The sequence below is a fragment of the Mesoplodon mirus genome (genome assembly GCF_964341445.2).
Source record: "Mesoplodon mirus genome assembly, chromosome: 12".
In the NCBI taxonomy this organism is placed as follows: Eukaryota; Metazoa; Chordata; class Mammalia; order Artiodactyla; family Ziphiidae; genus Mesoplodon; species Mesoplodon mirus.
This window is the reverse complement of record NC_138988.1, coordinates 33,733,772-33,752,665: the sequence shown is the minus strand read 5'-3', so window position 1 is coordinate 33,752,665 and position 18,894 is coordinate 33,733,772. Positions and strand designations below refer to the sequence as shown.

The 18,894-nt window shown below is 41.8% G+C and overlaps 1 protein-coding gene across 8 annotated transcripts in view; it reads right to left on the bottom strand.

The window, feature by feature from the left end:
- Nucleotides 1–310: 310 nt before the first annotated feature.
- The window catches only part of ERC2 (ELKS/RAB6-interacting/CAST family member 2), a 968,268-nt gene continuing 949,684 nt past the window's right edge, over nt 311–18,894 (bottom strand). For 3 of the 8 annotated variants that reach the window (XM_082637445.1, XM_082637446.1, XM_082637448.1), the window contains 5 exons: nt 10,527–10,770; nt 6,867–6,914; nt 5,608–5,945; nt 4,566–4,625; nt 311–408 (listed from right to left, as the gene is read on the bottom strand). In XM_082637445.1, the coding sequence (XP_082493571.1) occupies nt 379–408; nt 4,566–4,625; nt 5,608–5,945; nt 6,867–6,914; nt 10,527–10,770 (720 nt within the window). In that variant the 3' untranslated portion in view covers nt 311–378. Of the gene's footprint in view, nt 409–4,565; nt 4,626–5,607; nt 5,946–6,866; nt 6,915–7,753; nt 7,835–10,526; nt 10,771–12,024; nt 12,044–18,894 lie in introns of those variants that run through there. The other 5 variants (XR_014295433.1, XR_014295434.1, XM_082637447.1 and 2 more) reach the window with 4 other exon arrangements.

Below are 18,894 nucleotides of genomic sequence, written 5' to 3'. Positions count from 1 at the left end.
CTGTATTTGCCTGAATTTGTATGGATTGGTTTAATACCAATGTCCAAACTGACATCAGATTTTTCCAAAATATTGGCTGAAGGAAAATACAGTTCCTTGCTCCAAATGTGGTATCCATTTTACCTAGCTCGCTTACATTTAATCATACCTACAAGTGCCCTTTCTGGAGGATAAAGGGAGGATTGTTCTGCAAAGCCGTCCCGCTTGTGTTTTGTTTTCTTCAGAGATAAGCTGTAGCACATAGAAAGGGGGCATCTTGCAATTTACTCTTCTGTTGAGACTGAAAAAAGATGAACATAAACTATCTCGGAGTTGTTCAAAATCTGGAATCCAATTTGCCCGTATTATCATTCTTCAGTCAAATGCCTTTTACTCTTTTCAGCTGGATACTTTTGACAGTAGGTGACACTGTATGAACCAAAGTCATAGGTTAGAAAGAGACAAGACTTCCAGGTGAACCAGGAGGAATCCACGCTTTTCGGAACAATTCCAAGGACACATGCACAGTGAAGAAAGGGCTACTAATGATCCCTCTTGTCCAATTTTGCAAAAGGCCCTGCCCCTCCAAATACCTGGAGCAAATTTTTATTTCTTTCTGCCTACTTGAGTCTTAGGTAATTTAAAATCAACTACTCTGTTATCAATTTCGACTGGTTTGGGGCAACATGATATATCAATGAAACCGTTGTTGTCAGAAGGAAAATAGGGCCATTTCATTAGCTTGGTAGAAGGGCATCTACACTTTTAAAAATGGCCCCATGCCATGCTCTGAACTTGTTCTTTGAGAATTCACTGTGATCACTTTTCAATTTGTTGAATTTCAGTTTCTTTGGCCAGCCAAATAAGACTCTTGGAGAAATTCTTCTCCCATGACTTTATAATTTCTGGAGGTTCAGGAGAGATGGGACTGGTCATCTTAAGAAATTCCAATTCTGTCCCCTATCACTGCTCAACCTGCTCGACTTTTGCTCACCCCCCTTGGTCCTGTGCTGATGTGGACAGCTCCTTCTAGAAACACAAATTCAACCTAAGCCTACTGCAGGAATGCTAGCCTGCTAACGCACAGACACTGCACGGGAAGAAATAATAGTAACAATAAAGCTTATCCAGTTTCTTCTTTCTCAAAAAAATCAAACACTTTGAGGGAATCCAAAGGCAAGACATTTTTTTCCCTGCAATCCATTTTAACTTCCTTTCTCATAAACTGAAAACATGATGCTCAGAAACCAAAGAATCTTCAACTACAGTTTGGGGTCTAAGTCTGACATCTTGCAAAGGACTATCTTGAGCATTTCCGATTGGAGTTATGGTGTCAATATTTCTAAAAGTCCTAGTCCAACTTTCTAAAAGTTGCTGTCTTGGGATATTTCCATGGAACCCATTAAGCTACCTTGTTTGAAGGACGTTGAACAGCCTGGCATCATTTCCAAACGACCATGCTAAACTGAGAAAGGCAACTACATTACCAAAGGAACACTGAAAACCAAGGCCATGGATTGTGGCCAGAGGTGAAGGTACTGATTCCTAACCAACCCATGGCTAATCCTAAACCCTTAATTCTTCTTCCAGATGTATGCAGCATTTGGGAAGGAAAAGGGAAATGGTCCTGCCAGTGCAAAGGCTTCCAGTGGTGTTTTGCCACACTGGTATCAGTCCTTTTTCTGTTTTCTAACCAGGCACCCATTTCTTATCATACAGGTTGGGCAGCTTTTTCCTGCATTTTAAAACCCTGGTGTCTTATTGTCTAAAACGCTTGATTTTGACTTGAGTTCACGTGTTTTGTGGAAATACAAGTGGTAATTACACAATTACCTGCCATTGGCAACAGTCACCAGGGAAATTTACAGCCCCCAATATCCAGATCTGGTAACTGGTTATTAAATGTGGTTGATGAAAACACTGACATGGCAAATGGGATCTGAGCAAGGACTGGCTCAGCAGCAATTCTTGTGAGACAATGGCTGGAAGTCCACAAGAGACCATCAATTTTATTTCATTAAACATTCTATTATTTATGGCAATATTACTACCAGTAATAGTTATCATTTCCATTTTTTGAGAATCTGTCACGTGGCTGGCATTGTGGTAAGTGCCTATTTGATCCTTATTAAAAAAAAAAAAAAAAAAAAAACACCCTTCTGGGAATGTATTATAATTTTAGGATTAGAAGACAGGCACAGAGAGGCTAAGTAACCAGCCCAGGGTCACTTTTTGGGCTGTGATGGAGTCAGGATTTTAACCTTTCCAGAACCCACAAACTCAAATACCTTCAGGGGGTCAGGCAGGTAACACTCTGGGGTGAAGTGGGCCAGGTGTAGCTTTATAGAGAGAAATGAGGACATGGAGAAACGGCAAGTGCATCTAACATTTCCCCAAGTTCCCAGACTCCAAGCCTATCACTACTGCCCTGGGGGAAAAAAGTACCTAAGACACGGTACTGGCCAGACAAGAACTATCCGAAGCCTGAATTCATTCCACAGGCCCTAGTTTTCCAGCCTTTGTCATCTGAAACTGGATTCGTGCTTAATGACATTAAATCTTTTTAGGATAAACTTTTTCAATGAGATACACAGACAGAAAAGTGCACAGATTATACGTATGTCACTTGATGAATTTTCATAAACTGAACAGAACCATGTAACCAACTTCCAGGCCAAGGATCAGAATATCACCAGCATCCCAGTGACCTTTTCTTGTGCCCTTACCGGTTACAAACCCTCTGAAGGTGAGCCATTATCCTGAATTCTAACCCCATAGAGGAAATTGGTCTGTTTCTGAGGTTTACATAAATGGACTCGCACAGTTGGTTGTCTTGTGTCCATGTGCTTTCACCTAATGCTATGTGAGAGTCATCCATGTCATGGCAAAGGGCAATAACTCCTTCTCAACAGCTTTTACCCTAAAGTCTATTGCTTGATATATTTGCCTGAATACATTATAGCTGAGCCTCTAACAAGGAAGACTTCCTTCTCTGGAAACAGGTTCTAAAAATTGAAACAAGTCACTCTAGGACTTTGTTAGAATTATGGAGAGAGTTCTGCTGTTAAAATATTTTTTCTAAACATTTTCTCATTTATTGTCTCATTTTATCTTCTCACATACCACACCAGATAGTTAAGAGACATATTATTCCCATTCGTTAGATTCAGAAATGGAGGGTACATGCAATTATATGACTGCATGCTACCACAGAGCAAGTGTGGCAAAATAGTTATAAAACAGAGATTTCAGTTATGTCTTCATTGCCAATCTAATGTTTCCACCTGATCATACATCCTGTTGCTCCTTTCTGGGTCAAGGTTCTATTCACAGGTAAAATAAACCCGTCTCCAATGATGTTTTGCCGTGAGTATGTCATACTGCTGTGTGCCTTTGATGTTTCCCTCCTCAGCATCCATTTCCCTTTCTTATTTGAGAGTCCATTCTTTCCCCCTTCTCGATCCACAAGATTGAGGTGGGCTCCATCCCTAGTGGGGAACAGCACATGACTCCTCCCTTAGGGGTCTAGGGTCTCACCTGAAACCTGGCGACTGTTCAAGAATGGATTACCATGAAGGAAGCAAAACTGAGAAAAGGACAGTGAGAAGTCATTTGAGCCCCTGGGACAAGCCACTCCTGAAACCCACTCCCTTTGAACTGTTCACTGCATGAAGCCATATGTATGTATGTGTATGTATGTATTTGTTTTTGCTCAAATTGTCTTGTGTTATGTTTTTGTTCTTTTCTTCTTTGCTGGGGGAGGGGGATACTTGCAAAAGAAAAAAATTCTAACAGTTATGCTTACGTAAATAAATACTCATATTTCACCTCTCCAATTCAAACAGCCATAAAGTCCTTATCCAGTGAGTTGCAGTTATGCAGACATGGAGATTCTGTCTTGAATTTATGCAAAGTTTCTCTCCTGAGTCCTGTCTAAGTGAAGTCACAGTGTTGGCACAGACGACATCTGTTTTTAACATAGAAATGCTGGCTTTGCCCTGCACTTGGGAAAGGGTCTGTTCTGTCCACAAGGATCACTTCTGCCATAGATGCTGAAGTAATCCAACAGGGGGAGGCAAGGCTAGAGGTGGCAAAGGTATTTTCAAATAGAAGAGAAAACTGACTGGTCCAAACAACGGACCAAATCAATGAACTGTTGACTTAGACAATTTTGATCCAAAAGACTTTGGGAACTTCTCTAGCCAGTGTGGTGTCCTCTACACTTCCAGCAGAATGTTCTGAGACAGAGATCTGATCATTTATCTCTGCACTTTAAAAGTCTATCATAAAGTGGGAGGAAGAAGTAAGTACAGTGGAGCAACGTGACAAACACTACCTCAGCCAGGTGATCAATCAAGGTCAACATCAAACAGCCAAAAACCATATTGAGAGTATGCACCCTTGATATGATGTGATGAAAGTGGCACTTTACCTCTGTGGTCTTCTGCCCATAACCCATATTCCCAGTCTAACCATGAGAAGAAGATCAGACACATCCTAGCGGAGGGGCAACCTACAATATACCCGATCCGTACTCCTCGTAACTGTCAAGATCATCAAAAACAAAGAGAGTATGAGAAACTCACAGTCAAGTGGAGCCGACAGGGACATGACAACCAAACATAATGTGGATTCTGGATGAGCTCCTGGAACAGAGAAAGGACGTTACGTTAAAACTAAAGAAGTTTAAATGAACAATAGGCTTTAGTTAGTAACAACGTCTTCATGTTTGTTCCATTAGTGACAATATACCATGTGAATGTAAGATCTTACTAACAGAGGCAACTGTATCTGTGTGGGCAGGAAGGTTCTATGGGGACTCTCTGTACTACCTGCTCAGTTCTTCCGTAAATCTAAGAATGTTCTAAAAATAAAGCCTATTAAAAATAAAGTTTACTTAAAAATCCATCTCTGGATTTTTGTTGCTGCATGAGGGTTTCCTAAAATTCAGAGATCAAAGTGGACCCCTGAAATGATTACAGGGGGTCCACAGGCACAGTCTGAAATATCCCTGAGCCACAGAGATAAACATTCCTTCACTGACCACTTTCAATCCTTCTGATTCAGTAACAAAGAAAAACTCTCTGTTCAGCCCCACAAACACATTTCTAACCTTTGCCAGTTTCCCTTTTCAACAAAGAAAGAGAAAGCTTCAGACTCAGAACTTTGTTTTCAATACTTACTTTTATTGTTCTTATTTTCATTATTTTTTTGTTCTTATATTTGGTGATGGCTATGTATGGAAAATTATCCCACTTACTCATCTATGATGGTGGCATTTTTTTTTCTTAAAGTATATTCATTTAAATAAAACAGTAAGCCTATTTAATTTTATAAGGTACTTAACTCAGACTACATATTGTCTTAAGACATAGTAAGCATCAGGCAAGCGGTATGCAAATAACTGGAGTTGAGAACCAAAGGCCAACAGGATTAGGTCTACACCGCTTAGCCTGGAGCTCAGGGTCCTCTCCCACCTGATGACACCTGTCCAGTCTCCTGTCACCAGATGCTCCACCTTGCAAACCCAAGGATGCCTAGAAAATCAGACGCTGATGCCCGGACAATGAGGGCTTAGAAGAAACAAGAGAGGCCCATGGCTAGCAGGTTAAAATGCAACATGCTAACCTTTGTCTCAGCTCTCCTTTCACACGTGGCTGGACTTCCTTTGGGCCCCACTGCCATTCTCTCATCACATGGGCCAACAGTGGCGCTGACGACGCAACCAATTCCTTCAAGCCTCTGTGAGCTGGATAGTCGTGGTGGAGACCAAACGTGCGATATGGAAGCACTGCTGGGTGGGTGCCAGTAGGATCTGAATTTCAGCCCCATATGCCCCCCCACACCTGACCTGGGCCCTGAAGAAGAGGGCTTGCTGAGCCCTGGGTGCGAAGCCTGGCTCCACCACGCACCATCTGGGGGACGCTGGGTGAGGTGTGTAAGCTCTCTGGCCTCTTTCTCCTTGTCTGTAAAGTGAGGATAATAATAACACCATAATACATGAGGACAGTACCTACCTCACGGGATTACCGCCAGGATAAGTGTATTCATGTAAGTACAGCATTTAGCACAGTGCTCCACCAAGTAAGTGTGCTCTATAAATGGGCACCATTTCTGGTCATCTCTGTGGGCCTCCATTCCCCTCGCTGTGAAACGTGGATCATGACGGTACCTACCTCATGCGACTGCTGTCAGGAATAAAGGAGTGGTGCACATGGGTCCCTGGTGCCATGGTCTGGCTCGTAGCAAACACTCCATAATGTTCAATTATTTTTATCTGTGTTTATTTATTATTAGTGTGATTATTCTTATGAATTAGTGATGCCAAGAATTAGAATGTCTCTCCAACCTTTTGTAACAGCAGTTCACAGACACAAGAAGCAGTCAAGGTGGATTTTTAAGGTCAAACGTTAGGCTTGTCTATATGCTTCAGTGGAACTAAAGGTATGGGTGGACCTGCAGCTGAGTGCAGCAGTCTGTGAGCTGGTACTTCTCCTTCCAGAAGGACTGGTTCTGTGCACATAAGAGCAGAGGCTCCGTCTGGTCAGCTGGGCTCATATAACCAGGCTTGAATGCAAGCTGGCTGCTTCAGGAAGTTCTATGAGGTAAGAAATTCTTGTCCAAAAAAGTTCTTTTTCCATAAAAAGGCACATAATGAAAAGGGCAAATGACTTTGCAGGTTGCCCCAAAATGTGTCTGACTGTGAGAGAATTTCACATCCAGTGGCTTTGAGTCCATAAAGTATAGAAATGAAATATTTCCCCTGTGTCATCAAGGGCCAACTGGGAGGAGAGTCCGTCTCATCCTCTCCTCCCCAGAGACTCTTCAGGGACACATATTCTTGTTTCGGAAGTTCTAGGGACAGCCTTGGATTGCAATGAACTTACCGTGTACGCTTGGATCAGTTGCTTCTGACTGGGCCTCAGTTTCCCCATCTGTAAAATGAAGATATCAGGTTACATGACATATACCTTCTAGCAATATAAATCAATTACTGTTTAACTGCAATAATGGTAAGAATTGATCATTTGTTTCCTCGAATATAATTCAAACATTTAACGAAACCAGGAGCTGATTCTCCACTGCTATCCACAGGTGAGCTGCAAAGGCTGGTGAGCTCTTGCATGGACAATTCTGTCTGTGTATTTTTCTGGATGATTTTGTGCATGTATCCAAGTGATGGCAGGGCTATTGTTTTAGCCTGATCAGCTTTCAGTGTCTTTCTTCTAGACTAGAGCCCTTTTTTTTTTTTTTTTCCTTTGGAAGCTACATCTCCCATAAGGCTGGATGTATGATCCAAAAAGGACCAGTAAGAGTCCCTCTAGAGGGCTGTTATGGATGCTGGAAGAGAGGGGTGTCTCTCCTCTAAAATCCAAGAATACTCAAAGCTGTTGGGAGTCATCTTTGCCACCAAGTGGAGAGAAGCAGCAGGACTGATGTCAACCTCATGGAACGTGCAGAAGAAACAAGGAGGAAAAGAGGAAGGGAGGGAGAGAGGGGAAGAAAGGGAAGTGAGAAAAGGTGGGAAGGAGGAAGAGAGGGAGGGATAAAGAGAGATCGAGAACAAGGCTGGAATTGAGAGAGAGAGAAAGACAAAAAGGGAAGGGAAAGAGGGAGGGAAGGAGGAAGGGAGATGCCACCAATGACTTAATTTCTTAATACAGTATGAGCCCTTAGATCCATCTATGCATAGAGGAAAATTTACACCTTGGCTCTGCCAGTAAAGTGAGTCCATAGCTTCCCTTTTTCTTTCTTTTGTCTTCAAGTCCATAGCTTCTTCAAATGGGGATCCATGACCCAAACAAGATTAGAAACCACCACAGTTGGAGCATTTATTCAAGATGGAATGAACTCGCTTCAGAAAGAAACAAAGTTTATTTGATGAATATAAATAAGGCGATCAGCACAAAGTACTTCTCATACACGTGATAACAAATTTATGAACTGTACATACCTTGTACGTCGTACTTCTACTAGACACGAGGTTACAATGACTGGCTACTACATGCCCATTGGTAGTTTCTGAGGGTTCCTTAGTTTTATTTATTTATTTTTTATATCGAAGTCCATAATCACATGGTCAATATCACAACCCACATGCCACTCACTTGGAGAAATATTACAAGAAGCACTGTCAAACGAGGGTCGCTGGGAATTAGATACACTGACCCCTGGCAGCATTCAAACGCCACTCGACACAAAAACATCTCAGTAGAGCTTATGTCAACACATTTGAGGTCTCGTCATAAACACTGTTTAAAAAGTAAATGGAAACCCACTTTCAAATGAAAGTTGACACGCTGTTAACGTGCATACTGGATACACAAAAATCATTAAATACAAAATAGAGACAGTACATCGGAATCAAACGGGGTATAAAGTATAAGCTTGCTTTTGCACAAAGCAAGAAGACCAACTCCTCCTAAATGTCAGTCTCAACTTTTTCAATTTCGTTATGATTAAGGGGGAAACCTGCTAAAGTCTGCGCAAAGGAAATGTCTTCCCAATGACACAGTGTTTGTTGTAAACACAAACTATTTTTAATATGTGAAAAGGGAATTTTTTTTGGTAAACCCCCAATATCAGAGAATATTACATGATATATAATGAAAAGATGCTATGTTAGACAGAATTCAATTTTTAAGGGACTAAATGATAATGCCCCCGTAAAAAGTAAGATCGGTACAACTTTAAACATAAGTGGGGCAAAAATGAGCCCCCCAAACAACAGGTGTGACAAAATTGGCACATACTTGGAAATAGCTAACTATACACGGTTGGTTGATTTTTCTGTTTCTAGGACCCTCTATTCCCTAGTGGATTTCCTACTTCTTACTTCAAGTATTCAGTGGCAGGGTTCAGATCAGGACCTGGTTGCAGGAGGCAGTGCGGCCACCTATTTGAGGACACCCAAACCGTTCACGGGGACAAGTTACAGGCCTGGGTTTTCAGTGCGACATTATGTCAGAGTGTGCTAAATATGTCTGCAAAGAACTCTGCTCATTTCTCCAATCAAGACCTAGATCCCTTTGATAGTTAAAGGACAAACTTTTTAAACATGAATGTATTGGATTGCTTATGCAACACAAAAGCTTTACACAGTTTGCAATACTTACGACAAGAACAAAGCCAGAAGCAAGGAACCTGCTCGAATATATTACTCCTAATGCACCAAGGATGAACAGTGCAGCCCAGACACAGTTTTGTCTTCCCCGATAGATAAATAAGGTGTCTGACTTTTAAATATCTCTATGGCTCACGCGAGAGGTCCAGAGTTAATTGCACCGACATTTTAAAAAGTAATAGTAACGACTAAATTCAATGCAAGACTTCAGGAACATCTGCTTAGAATCCTTTCCACAGCAGCAAAGAAAGACAACTATATTTATTAAGGCCACTCATGCTTAAATTCACTGTTTGTCCTTTAAAAATGCAGATTTTCATCCCCCACTTGCATACCTGTGGAAGTGTTTCTTCCAATGACAAGAAAATGGATCAGTACAAGAGTTGCACATGTTTGCCAGACTTGGTCATGAGTTTTATGAAGTTACAACAACTTTAAGTTGTTCTGAACCTTCAGAGGAAGCAGGAGTTTAATTCTCCTTAGTACCATGTCACTGTATGGAAAAGACCGCAAAATTTGGTCTCTTTCCCTGGCATGTGCTTTAAATAATGACTCTGTACCACAAACATGTTGTGTAGAGCTATATACAGATACACTGCTTTTGTGATTATTCCTCATTCATCAATGTTTTCATGTTTGATGCTGAAAATGTTTTGGAATCCATGTTGGAGACATTTTAAAAAAATGAGAAATGACCCTTCGTTTATAGAAGATCTAAGCTTACACTGTCTGCACAGCATTTGGATCTTGAATGTGAACGAGTCCCAGCTTCTTCGTGGAGACCTGCATGTACAGGAATGGTAAGAGTCTGAGGCTCAGCCGCAGCCCAGCCATGGGGGATGCGTGAAACACACGGAATAGAAATGTGCAGGTGTCTCAGGCTCTGGCCACTCCCCAGTACAAAAACAGGGTAGATAAAACTATGAATGATCAATTTAGATGTGCCATGCATTGTCAGAGACACATACCATGTTCTCATAAGGCAATTTCTTGGCAAGTACTAGTGGTTTAAGAAATTGATTTCATTTCCAACCTGGCCCAGAGGTAACTACTGGTTCCACCATCAAAATGTGGTTCTTCAAACAGCAGATTAAAGAAATAGAGGAGGGTAAAGGCTCACCATTTTTGGTGTTTTGGTTTCTTTGTCAAACACTCCATGCATCCTGGTATACAAACACTGCCAACACCACTCACTCACGGAATTTACACTTTTTGACAAAATCTAATGCATTAGGCATGACCACTTAGACTGAACCAGCAGAAAAACGGGAGATGAAGCTAGCTGTCCAACAGAAGCTGAATCCACAGCTAAAATCCCATGAAGTTCAAATGTATCCAGTGATGTTTAAGTGACATAAGTAAAACATTATCAAATAATGACACTCAGAGGAGATGAACACATTTTAAATGCCCAAATCCCGACCTGCCATGTTTTCCTCCTCTGCATTCTCCTTTCCAACATGTCTGAATCCATGAGAAAGGACATGAGATGATGAAGGAAATACCAAGTTGAACAGAACTGTGCTCAGTAATGAAAGTGAAAACTCCTCTTCGGTCCTGATGAGCGTTCCCAGGTGGTGATGGACAGTGATGTGAGCTGCACTGCAATAGATTATCAGAATATTGCTGCAGAGCTGCATTTCCCCTTTAGTCAGCCCTTCTGATAGCTGCAACAAGAAAGCACATAGTTTAGCAGGGAGAGGAACTGGCAGTGATATCGGAGATAATCCTGGCAGACACTCCCCCAACTCCCCCCCCGCCCCCCCCACCACTCTCTTTGATCGGGGTTGATTGGGATTGGGGAGGGCAGTGATGCGGAGGAAGCATGGAGCGACGAAGTGAACAGAAAGTTACATTATGTCCTGCAAACACATCTGAGAAGAGGCCTCTTTCAAAATATTTCACATACAGGCATAGATGACTCTTGATATGCAAAAGGAAATTGAAAGGAAATAAGCCAAACCTGTTATAGTGATTATTTCTGTGTGATCAGATTATGAATTTTTTTCTCTCCACGGTTTTCTACAATGAGTATGGTTTTTAAATTATTTTTAAACTTTGCTTTATAGATATTAGAGAGTTGAAGACGGTCAAGACACCAGAAAACTTAACATTCACTTACAAACCACCTAAGAGCGACAATTTAAAAGAATACTTGGAATTTCACTCCTAGGTATATACCTGGAAGAATGGAAAATGGGGACTCAAAAAGACTACTTGTACACAATTGCTCACAGCAGCATTACTGACAATAACCAAAAGGTAGAAACAAATCCCAAGTATCCAGCAACAGATGAATGGAGAAACAAAAGGTGGTATATACACACAACAGGATATTATTCAGCCCTAAGAAGAACTAAAGTTCTGATTCATGCTACAACATGGATGAACCTTGACATGATGCTAAGTGAAATAAACCAGTCACCAAAGGACAAATACTGTATGATTCCATTTACATGAAACATCTACATCTGCATCTACAAATTCAAAGATGCAGAAAACAAATTAGAGGTTACAGGGGCTCAAAGGGAAGGGGGGAATGAAGAGCTATCTTTTAATGGGTACAGAGTTTCTGTTTGCAGTAATGAGTAAGTTCTGGACATGGATAGTAGTGTTGCTTGTACAATGCCGTGTATGTATTTAATGCCACTAAATTGTACACTTAAATTGGTTAAAATGGTAGAATTTTAATGTATATTTTACCACAATAAAAGCATAACTTAAAAAAGAATATTGATATCTCCTTAAGCAGAGCAGAATGAAACAAAGTTGGCTGCCATTCCCATATCCCATGACGTGTGTGTATATGTTCAGCCCTAAACATAAATGCAACAGTCATCCATTTGCATACTTCACGCCCTGGGGAAGATGTATCCAGAAGCACCCCGAGTTTCCTCACTGTCCCCATAAGGGTCCCTGGGTGTGGAATACAACTGCAGCCTGGGAAGAAACAGTAAAATGGGTGAGAAGAGAGGACCATCCCACAACGAGCCTTCAAATGATGACTTTGTTCCCTACTGATGCTGGACTTTGTGTTCCTGCATCATTATCATTCACATATGGTCTCTGAATACTTTGGGGAGTTTCTGGGCACACGGCAATAGTGCAGCTACCTGGGGAATATGGCAGGGAGGGGAAAGATCAAACACACACACTCACACACATGTGAGCCAATTTTTATATATAGTCTCAGGTGTCTGATTTGGTGGTCGATACACAGCATTTCTCAAGTCACATTGACAAATGAGCCAACCAAAGATCCCACTGTCTGCACAGGTAGGCAGTTATTTCGAGCCCTTATTAAGCAGTGCAAATGAAATATGTGGCTTAGATGAACTGTGCTAATTCATACTCTGAGGAGTTTGGTGTAACCCTTCTGGTTAAGAAACTTGAATCGGGGCAAAAAAAATGACTTTTGCAGAGCCAGAAAGCTAGGGAGTTCCTAGAGCAGATCATATTACTCATTCTGGCACATAAAATCTCTGCAAACTGTGTATGAAAATTGTAAGTCAGAGCACGCTTTCTGCTTCATGAGCTGTGCATAGCTCTAATTCTTTTATGCATTAAGCATTTCTTAATCATCCTTTTAAGGGGCTGACCAATATATTAAAAGGCCACATGATTAAAAGGTAAAGAGAAACCTAAAGTAGTACTAAAATGCACCGGTCGTATTTTACAGATGGGGAAATGAGTGAAAAATAATTACAGCGAATGTCCGATGCCCTTGATGTTTTTCCAAGATAAAGTAGCAAAGAACAATCATTTATTCAGTTGAAAGAAAGATTTCCAGCTGGGTAACAGGTCACAAGGCAGAATACAGTGCCTCACGACAGCAACACGCTGCTTTGGGGTAAGGTCTGCGCTGTGGAAAAGAGAACGCTCAAAAAGCGTCGCCATTCCCTCCACTGGACCGTCCATTCGCCAGGAGGCCTAATGGATTTGAGGGGAAAAAACTCAGATGACACTGCCGGCAGTTGCAAATGTAAATGATCCCTTGTTGAGGAGCAAATAAGCACACACTTTAAATTTTTTTAAAAAGCAACCCTGGCTTCCAGCAAGGAAGCCATCTGGGCAGCCACCCACTGTGAGATAATCTCTGGCCGGTCCTCCCTGCCCTGGATGGTCACAGCAGCCCCAACCTGTCCCCATGCGTCCTCTCTTCCAGCACCCACTCTGCAATGTCACCCGTACAGCCAACAGTGCTATTTCAACAACAACATCTACTTCATCTTGCACTCCCTGTTTACAGCCTTCGTTTATAATCCCATCGCCGTCAGGGTGGAGGACGGACTCCAGGCCATGCTGGCCTCTCTCTCTCTCTCTCTCTCTCTTCAGCTCCATGCTTCATGTTCCCCCTACACTATACTTGCTTCTGCAGTCCTAAAGCTTGCCTTCCTCCTCATGGCAAAGACTTGTCTTTCTGTCTGACATTCATTCACACTAGCCCTTGACCTGACCAATTCCTACTTATTCTTCGGTCTCAGTTTAGATGTCTCTTCTTTCCTGGAGGTCTTTCCTGACCCTCCTAAGTGTGGGATGTGGCACAAGAAGTCTCACACATACTGCACTGTCTCCTTTCGTGACTTGTCTAGACTTTTACTGTCCAATATGGTAGCCGCTGAACACACGTGTCTACTCAGCACTTGAAATGTGGCTAGTCCAACTTGAGACGTGCTAGAACTGTAAAATGTGCACCGGATTTTAAAGATTTAGTGTGAATTTAGTTTTTTTCTACTGACTTCATGTTAAAAATGATATTTTGGATATATTGGATAAAATTAAGTATATTATTAGAATTAATTTCACCTGTTTCTTATTACTCTTTTCAATGTGGCTACTAGAAAACTCAAAACTACAGATGTGGTTTGCAATCTATTTCTAATGAACAACATTGGTCTAGGCTACAAGCTCTATGAGGGCAGGGGTCATGCTGGTCTTGCTCACTTAGCATTCCCTGTGCCATGCACACTTCATGGAATAAGTTGATTCACTCACCCTTTCCATAGATATTAAAGAGTACCTAGAGTAGGCAGAATCCTAAAGTCCTCCCCACCCCAAAGATTTCCTGCTGTAATCCCTGGCACTGGGACTGTGAACATCTCACAACATGATTATGTTACCTTATAGATATAATTAAGGTTACTAATCATTTGGCTTTAAATTAATCAAAAGAGGGCTTCCCTGGTGGCACAGTGGTTAAGAATCCGCCTGCCAATGCAGGGGACACGGGTTCGAGCCCTGGTCTGGGAAGGTCCCACATGCCGTGCAGCAACTAAGCCCATGCGCCACAACTACTGAGCCTGCGCTCTAGAGCCCGCAAGCCACAACTACTGAGCCCTCATGCCACAACTACTGAAGCCCGCGTGCCTAGAGCCCGTGCTCTGCAACAAGAGAAGCCACCGCAATGAGAAGCCTGCGCACCACAACGCAGAGTAGCCCCTGCTCACCGCAACTGGAGAAAGCCCGTGCACAGCAATGAAGACCCAACGCAGGCAAAAATAAATAAATAAAATAAATAAATTTTTTAAAAAAATTAATCAAAAGAGAGAATGAGTGGACCTAATTTAATCATGGGAGCCCTTTAATAGCAGAGACTTTTCTCTTGTTGGTAGCAGAAGAGAAAGTCAGAGAAATCTGAAATACAAGAGGAATTTGCTGTGCTGAGATGGAGGGAGCCATAGGGCAAGGACCTGAGAGTATCCGGAGGGATCCAAGAGTAGCCCACAACTAACAGCCAACAAGGAAATGGGGACCTCTGTCCTACAACCACAAGGAACTAAATTCTGCCACAACCTGAATAAGCTCAGAGGTGGGTGCTTCCCCAGAGCCTCCAGGTTAAATCCAGCCTGGCCCACACCTTGACTTTGGCCTTATAAGACAAAGAAGAGAACCCAGTGCAGCCTGAATGGTCTTCTGCTCTACAGAACTGTGAGATAATAAATGGATGCTGTTTTAAGCCACTAAGTTTGTGGTAATCTGTTATGCAGTATAGAAAACTAATATGGCTCCTTTCTGTGCCAGGCAGTGCACTTGGTGCCATGAATACAACAGTAAAAATGACAGACAAATTCTATGCCCAAGTGGAGCCAGTATTTTCAAGAGCGACACAGACAACAAATAGATAAATAAATAAATAAGAGAATGAGGAGTTTAAAACTTTGTGCCTGGAAGGAAATTAATAGGGATCTGTGACAGGCATGCTTAAGACTTATTGACTACACAACAATTTTTATCTATTTTTTAATATGGAAAGATGTCCATAATTTTTCAGTGAAAGAAGCAGATGGCAATTCCATATATATAGTTCAATCTCATTTTTGCAACAACGTAAACACTTGCAAATGCATATGCCAGAATATTGTTAATAATTATCTCTGGGTGGTGTTTTAAAATTTTCTTCTTTCAATTTTTTTTTTTTTGGTTGCACTTTTTGGATTTTTTTTAAACCAGAGAACGTGTAACTAGTATCACAGCAGAACTGAATGCTATTTCCACTGTGAAAAAATCAGTACTGGATGCGATCAATGCTCTTGACTTGGTTTTTTCAAAGGGAATCCTGCAGTTGGTGTGCAGGGGTCGGGGGTGGGGTGTGCAGGCGAGCTGAGTGCAGCAGTCAGATTCTGCCCCAGGACAAGCGCCCCCAGGAGAGCAGGCTATAAACGTGTGGTGTCTCACAAATATTCCTTCAGACTGTTTTTCTTTGGAATAAAGACACCTGCCGGATTATGGCTTTCTTCTCCTGCCCTTTCAGTAGTGATTTGCAGAAACAGGCTGGGAGAAAGGGGTCTTTGGTAAATACGGAGAGGTTAAAGGGGAAACTGTTTAATAACAGTAGTAAAACGCAGGCTATTTTTGACATCTGGGTTAATGTCCATTACGCTCCATGTGCTTTCCAAATGTGTGCAGTGTGCCCCCAGGTACAAAAACAGACAACCATTCACAGCAGCTTCGGATGCCCCTGACATTGCACATGGTGCCCACGTCAAAGCAAGCCCCTGATAGGCTAATTAACAACAGTCAAGAGAAGAGCTGTTTGCTCTGGGGGCAGTGGGCATCCTGTAGAACAGCTCCACTAAAGTGACTCTGCTCGCAGGAAAACCCAGTAGTCATTGCTGCTCAAAAAAAAAAAAAAAAAAAATTCTATAACTACATCTGTGTTATTACTTAACATCTTTTAAAACGGGGTGGAATAGGTTTCTCGTTTTCCTCATGAAGATTTATTTATTATTGTTGTGATCAAAGTGACAACAAATTATGTTAAATCATTTAATTTTCTTGATAGGAACAACCACCTTGAAGCCATAATTCAAAAATATGAGTGGAGAGCAACATGTTACCTTGCGAGTGGCCTCCTACAGCTCCACAGGGCAATAAAATGTAACACTTCAGAGCCCAAAGGGCTGAGGCTGGGGCTGCGGGTGGACCCAGCAAGGCCTCAGCTCAGAATTCAAACTGCTGTAGAGCCTGCTGGGTGGGAGGGGCCCTGAGAGTCTCCGGGTTTCATCTTTACCTTTGCTTTCTGTGCCCTGGGGTGCAACTCAGCCGGCAAGGTTTTAAATGAAGGGATTTTGATGGATTCAGATGTGTACAGCAAAATGGCAACATATACTGCTGTGCCTCCTGAGAATTTATTTTTGCCATTATTATTGTGGTCAGAATTACTCGTAGCTAACATTTTGTGCATGCTGTCTGCCACGCTGGGTGTTCTGGGCTTTTGAGTGAATTATCTCCAACAAGTTTGACAGCCCTATGATATTGACCTGGTTGACAGCCCCTTAGCAGGTGAGGAAACTGAAGCTTAAGGGAAAGGAATGCTTTTGGTCAAATTCCCATCTTCCTGGGGCTTGATTTGAAACCACGTCTTCTCGACTCCAGAGCACATTCTCTTCACCATAAGGCCAGGACTTCCTAAACCTCGGGCCTTTGTGTTCTACTGTCCCAGTTTTTGTAACCTTTCTATAACACCTGTCACAGTGGATCGATATTTTTCTTTAAAAATCTTTTCTAAAAACCAATTTCCTTTTAAAGAAAGATTTATTTTAATACCATAGAGGAGTATTTATCTAATATACCTTATAATAATTGCATAGCTATTAAAATGTAAGTGCTTCCCCATGAAACACCTAAAACTATCTTCTCGTGGACATGCAACACCCTGCCTGCCCCTAGCCCTCCCTGCCTTGGAGACCATTCCCACTGCCCTGGGTGGCCTTCTCCAAAGCAGCTCCTGGTCTGTGTCGGCTGGCTTGAGCATGGGCCACACTCGGGCCACCAGCTATCCTCAGCACTGCCTCAGACGACACTTTAGGCTCAGCTACCATGGGCACTCTTCTCTCTTTTCTTCTCAACGGGCAGATGGCAGCAGAAGTAAAAGTCAGAAATCTGCCACTCAACATCAGTGTTAGGTATGCTACGTAATTTTTAAAATAGTGGTTGAGTAGAAATGTGCTTTTAGCTGCCATTTTTTCCTTAAAATAATACCTTCTTCAACCTGAGAGATTGCCGACAAGCCAAAGGCCTTTGCCACTCTGCTCCACAATTTCTTGATCTTGGTACCATGGACATTTGAGGCTGGATAATTCTTTGTTGTGAGGACTGTCCTGTGCATTATAGGATGCTCAGCAGCATCCCTGGCCGCTGTCCATTAGATGCCAGTAGCATCACTCCCTCTCCCAATAATGACAATAAAAAATGTCTCCAAATATTGTCAAGTTCCCCTTGCGGGGGTGGGGAGCAAAACTGCCCCCATTTGAGAACCATTGGTCTAATCAATTGTTTCTGTATTTAACTGGATGATTGTATAAGCATTGTAAAATATGTAAGATAATTACATATTATAAGATATTTTGATAAGATATGAATACATGCATCTACCAACCCATAAAAGATACGAACAATTTTGCAAAAATAAAGATCTATTTCTAAGCTGCCATCATATTATTGCAGACCCCGCAGCATAGATTTAAAAGTCCTGTGGAAATAGGTACAAGCTAAGTTATAAAAATAATGGAAATGTACAAGTTATCTGACATAAAATAGAAATGCCATAATCCTGAGATAGCAAGACACCTAAGACACTTGCTGAGCTAAGTGAAAAGGTAAAATCTAGTTTAAATTTATAGCATTCCTTCAGTGTCCCTCTAGGAGTTTGGCGTTTTGCCAGGGTTCCTTGTTAAAAATTTGTTAAACGTGTTTGGCATTAATACAAACACAAAGTGGTCATTTGTTACAAATTCTATTGGAATGCATTCATTTAAGGCAATGAAGTAGTTACTAGAAAAGAAAAAAAAGTTCATTAAGTACATTTTAAAAATACAATGATGTATGCAGTGTGTAGCTGTGGCGCCCTGGTGGCTGTATAAATCGCTGACAGAATAACCACACATTGTGTTTAGTTTGAAATTGGAATCTTTTAAACATAACTGATAGAACAAAAACTGGTTTTGTTTGTTGTCAAAACCCATGTTAGTCTTTCTTTTCCGAACTGGTTAAAATAACCAGAAGTTTGCCATACAATTTCTAGCATCTCAAATCAGTGAAACATATAGGTTCAAATCATGCTTTGGGAATCTTTTCCGGGAACAGGCTGTGACATTGGAGATGAAGGCTGATTCAACAAACAGAATGCCCGCCTCCCCCCGCCCACCCGGAGAGGGGGGAAAATGCCCGTGTCATCGTGGGAACCCCACTCAGGGAGGGTCAGTACCTCTGTGTCCAAAACTGTCTGAGATTATTAGGTTACCTGTAGAGGGAAAACCACTGGCTTTCATCATGGAGACAATGGAATCCTA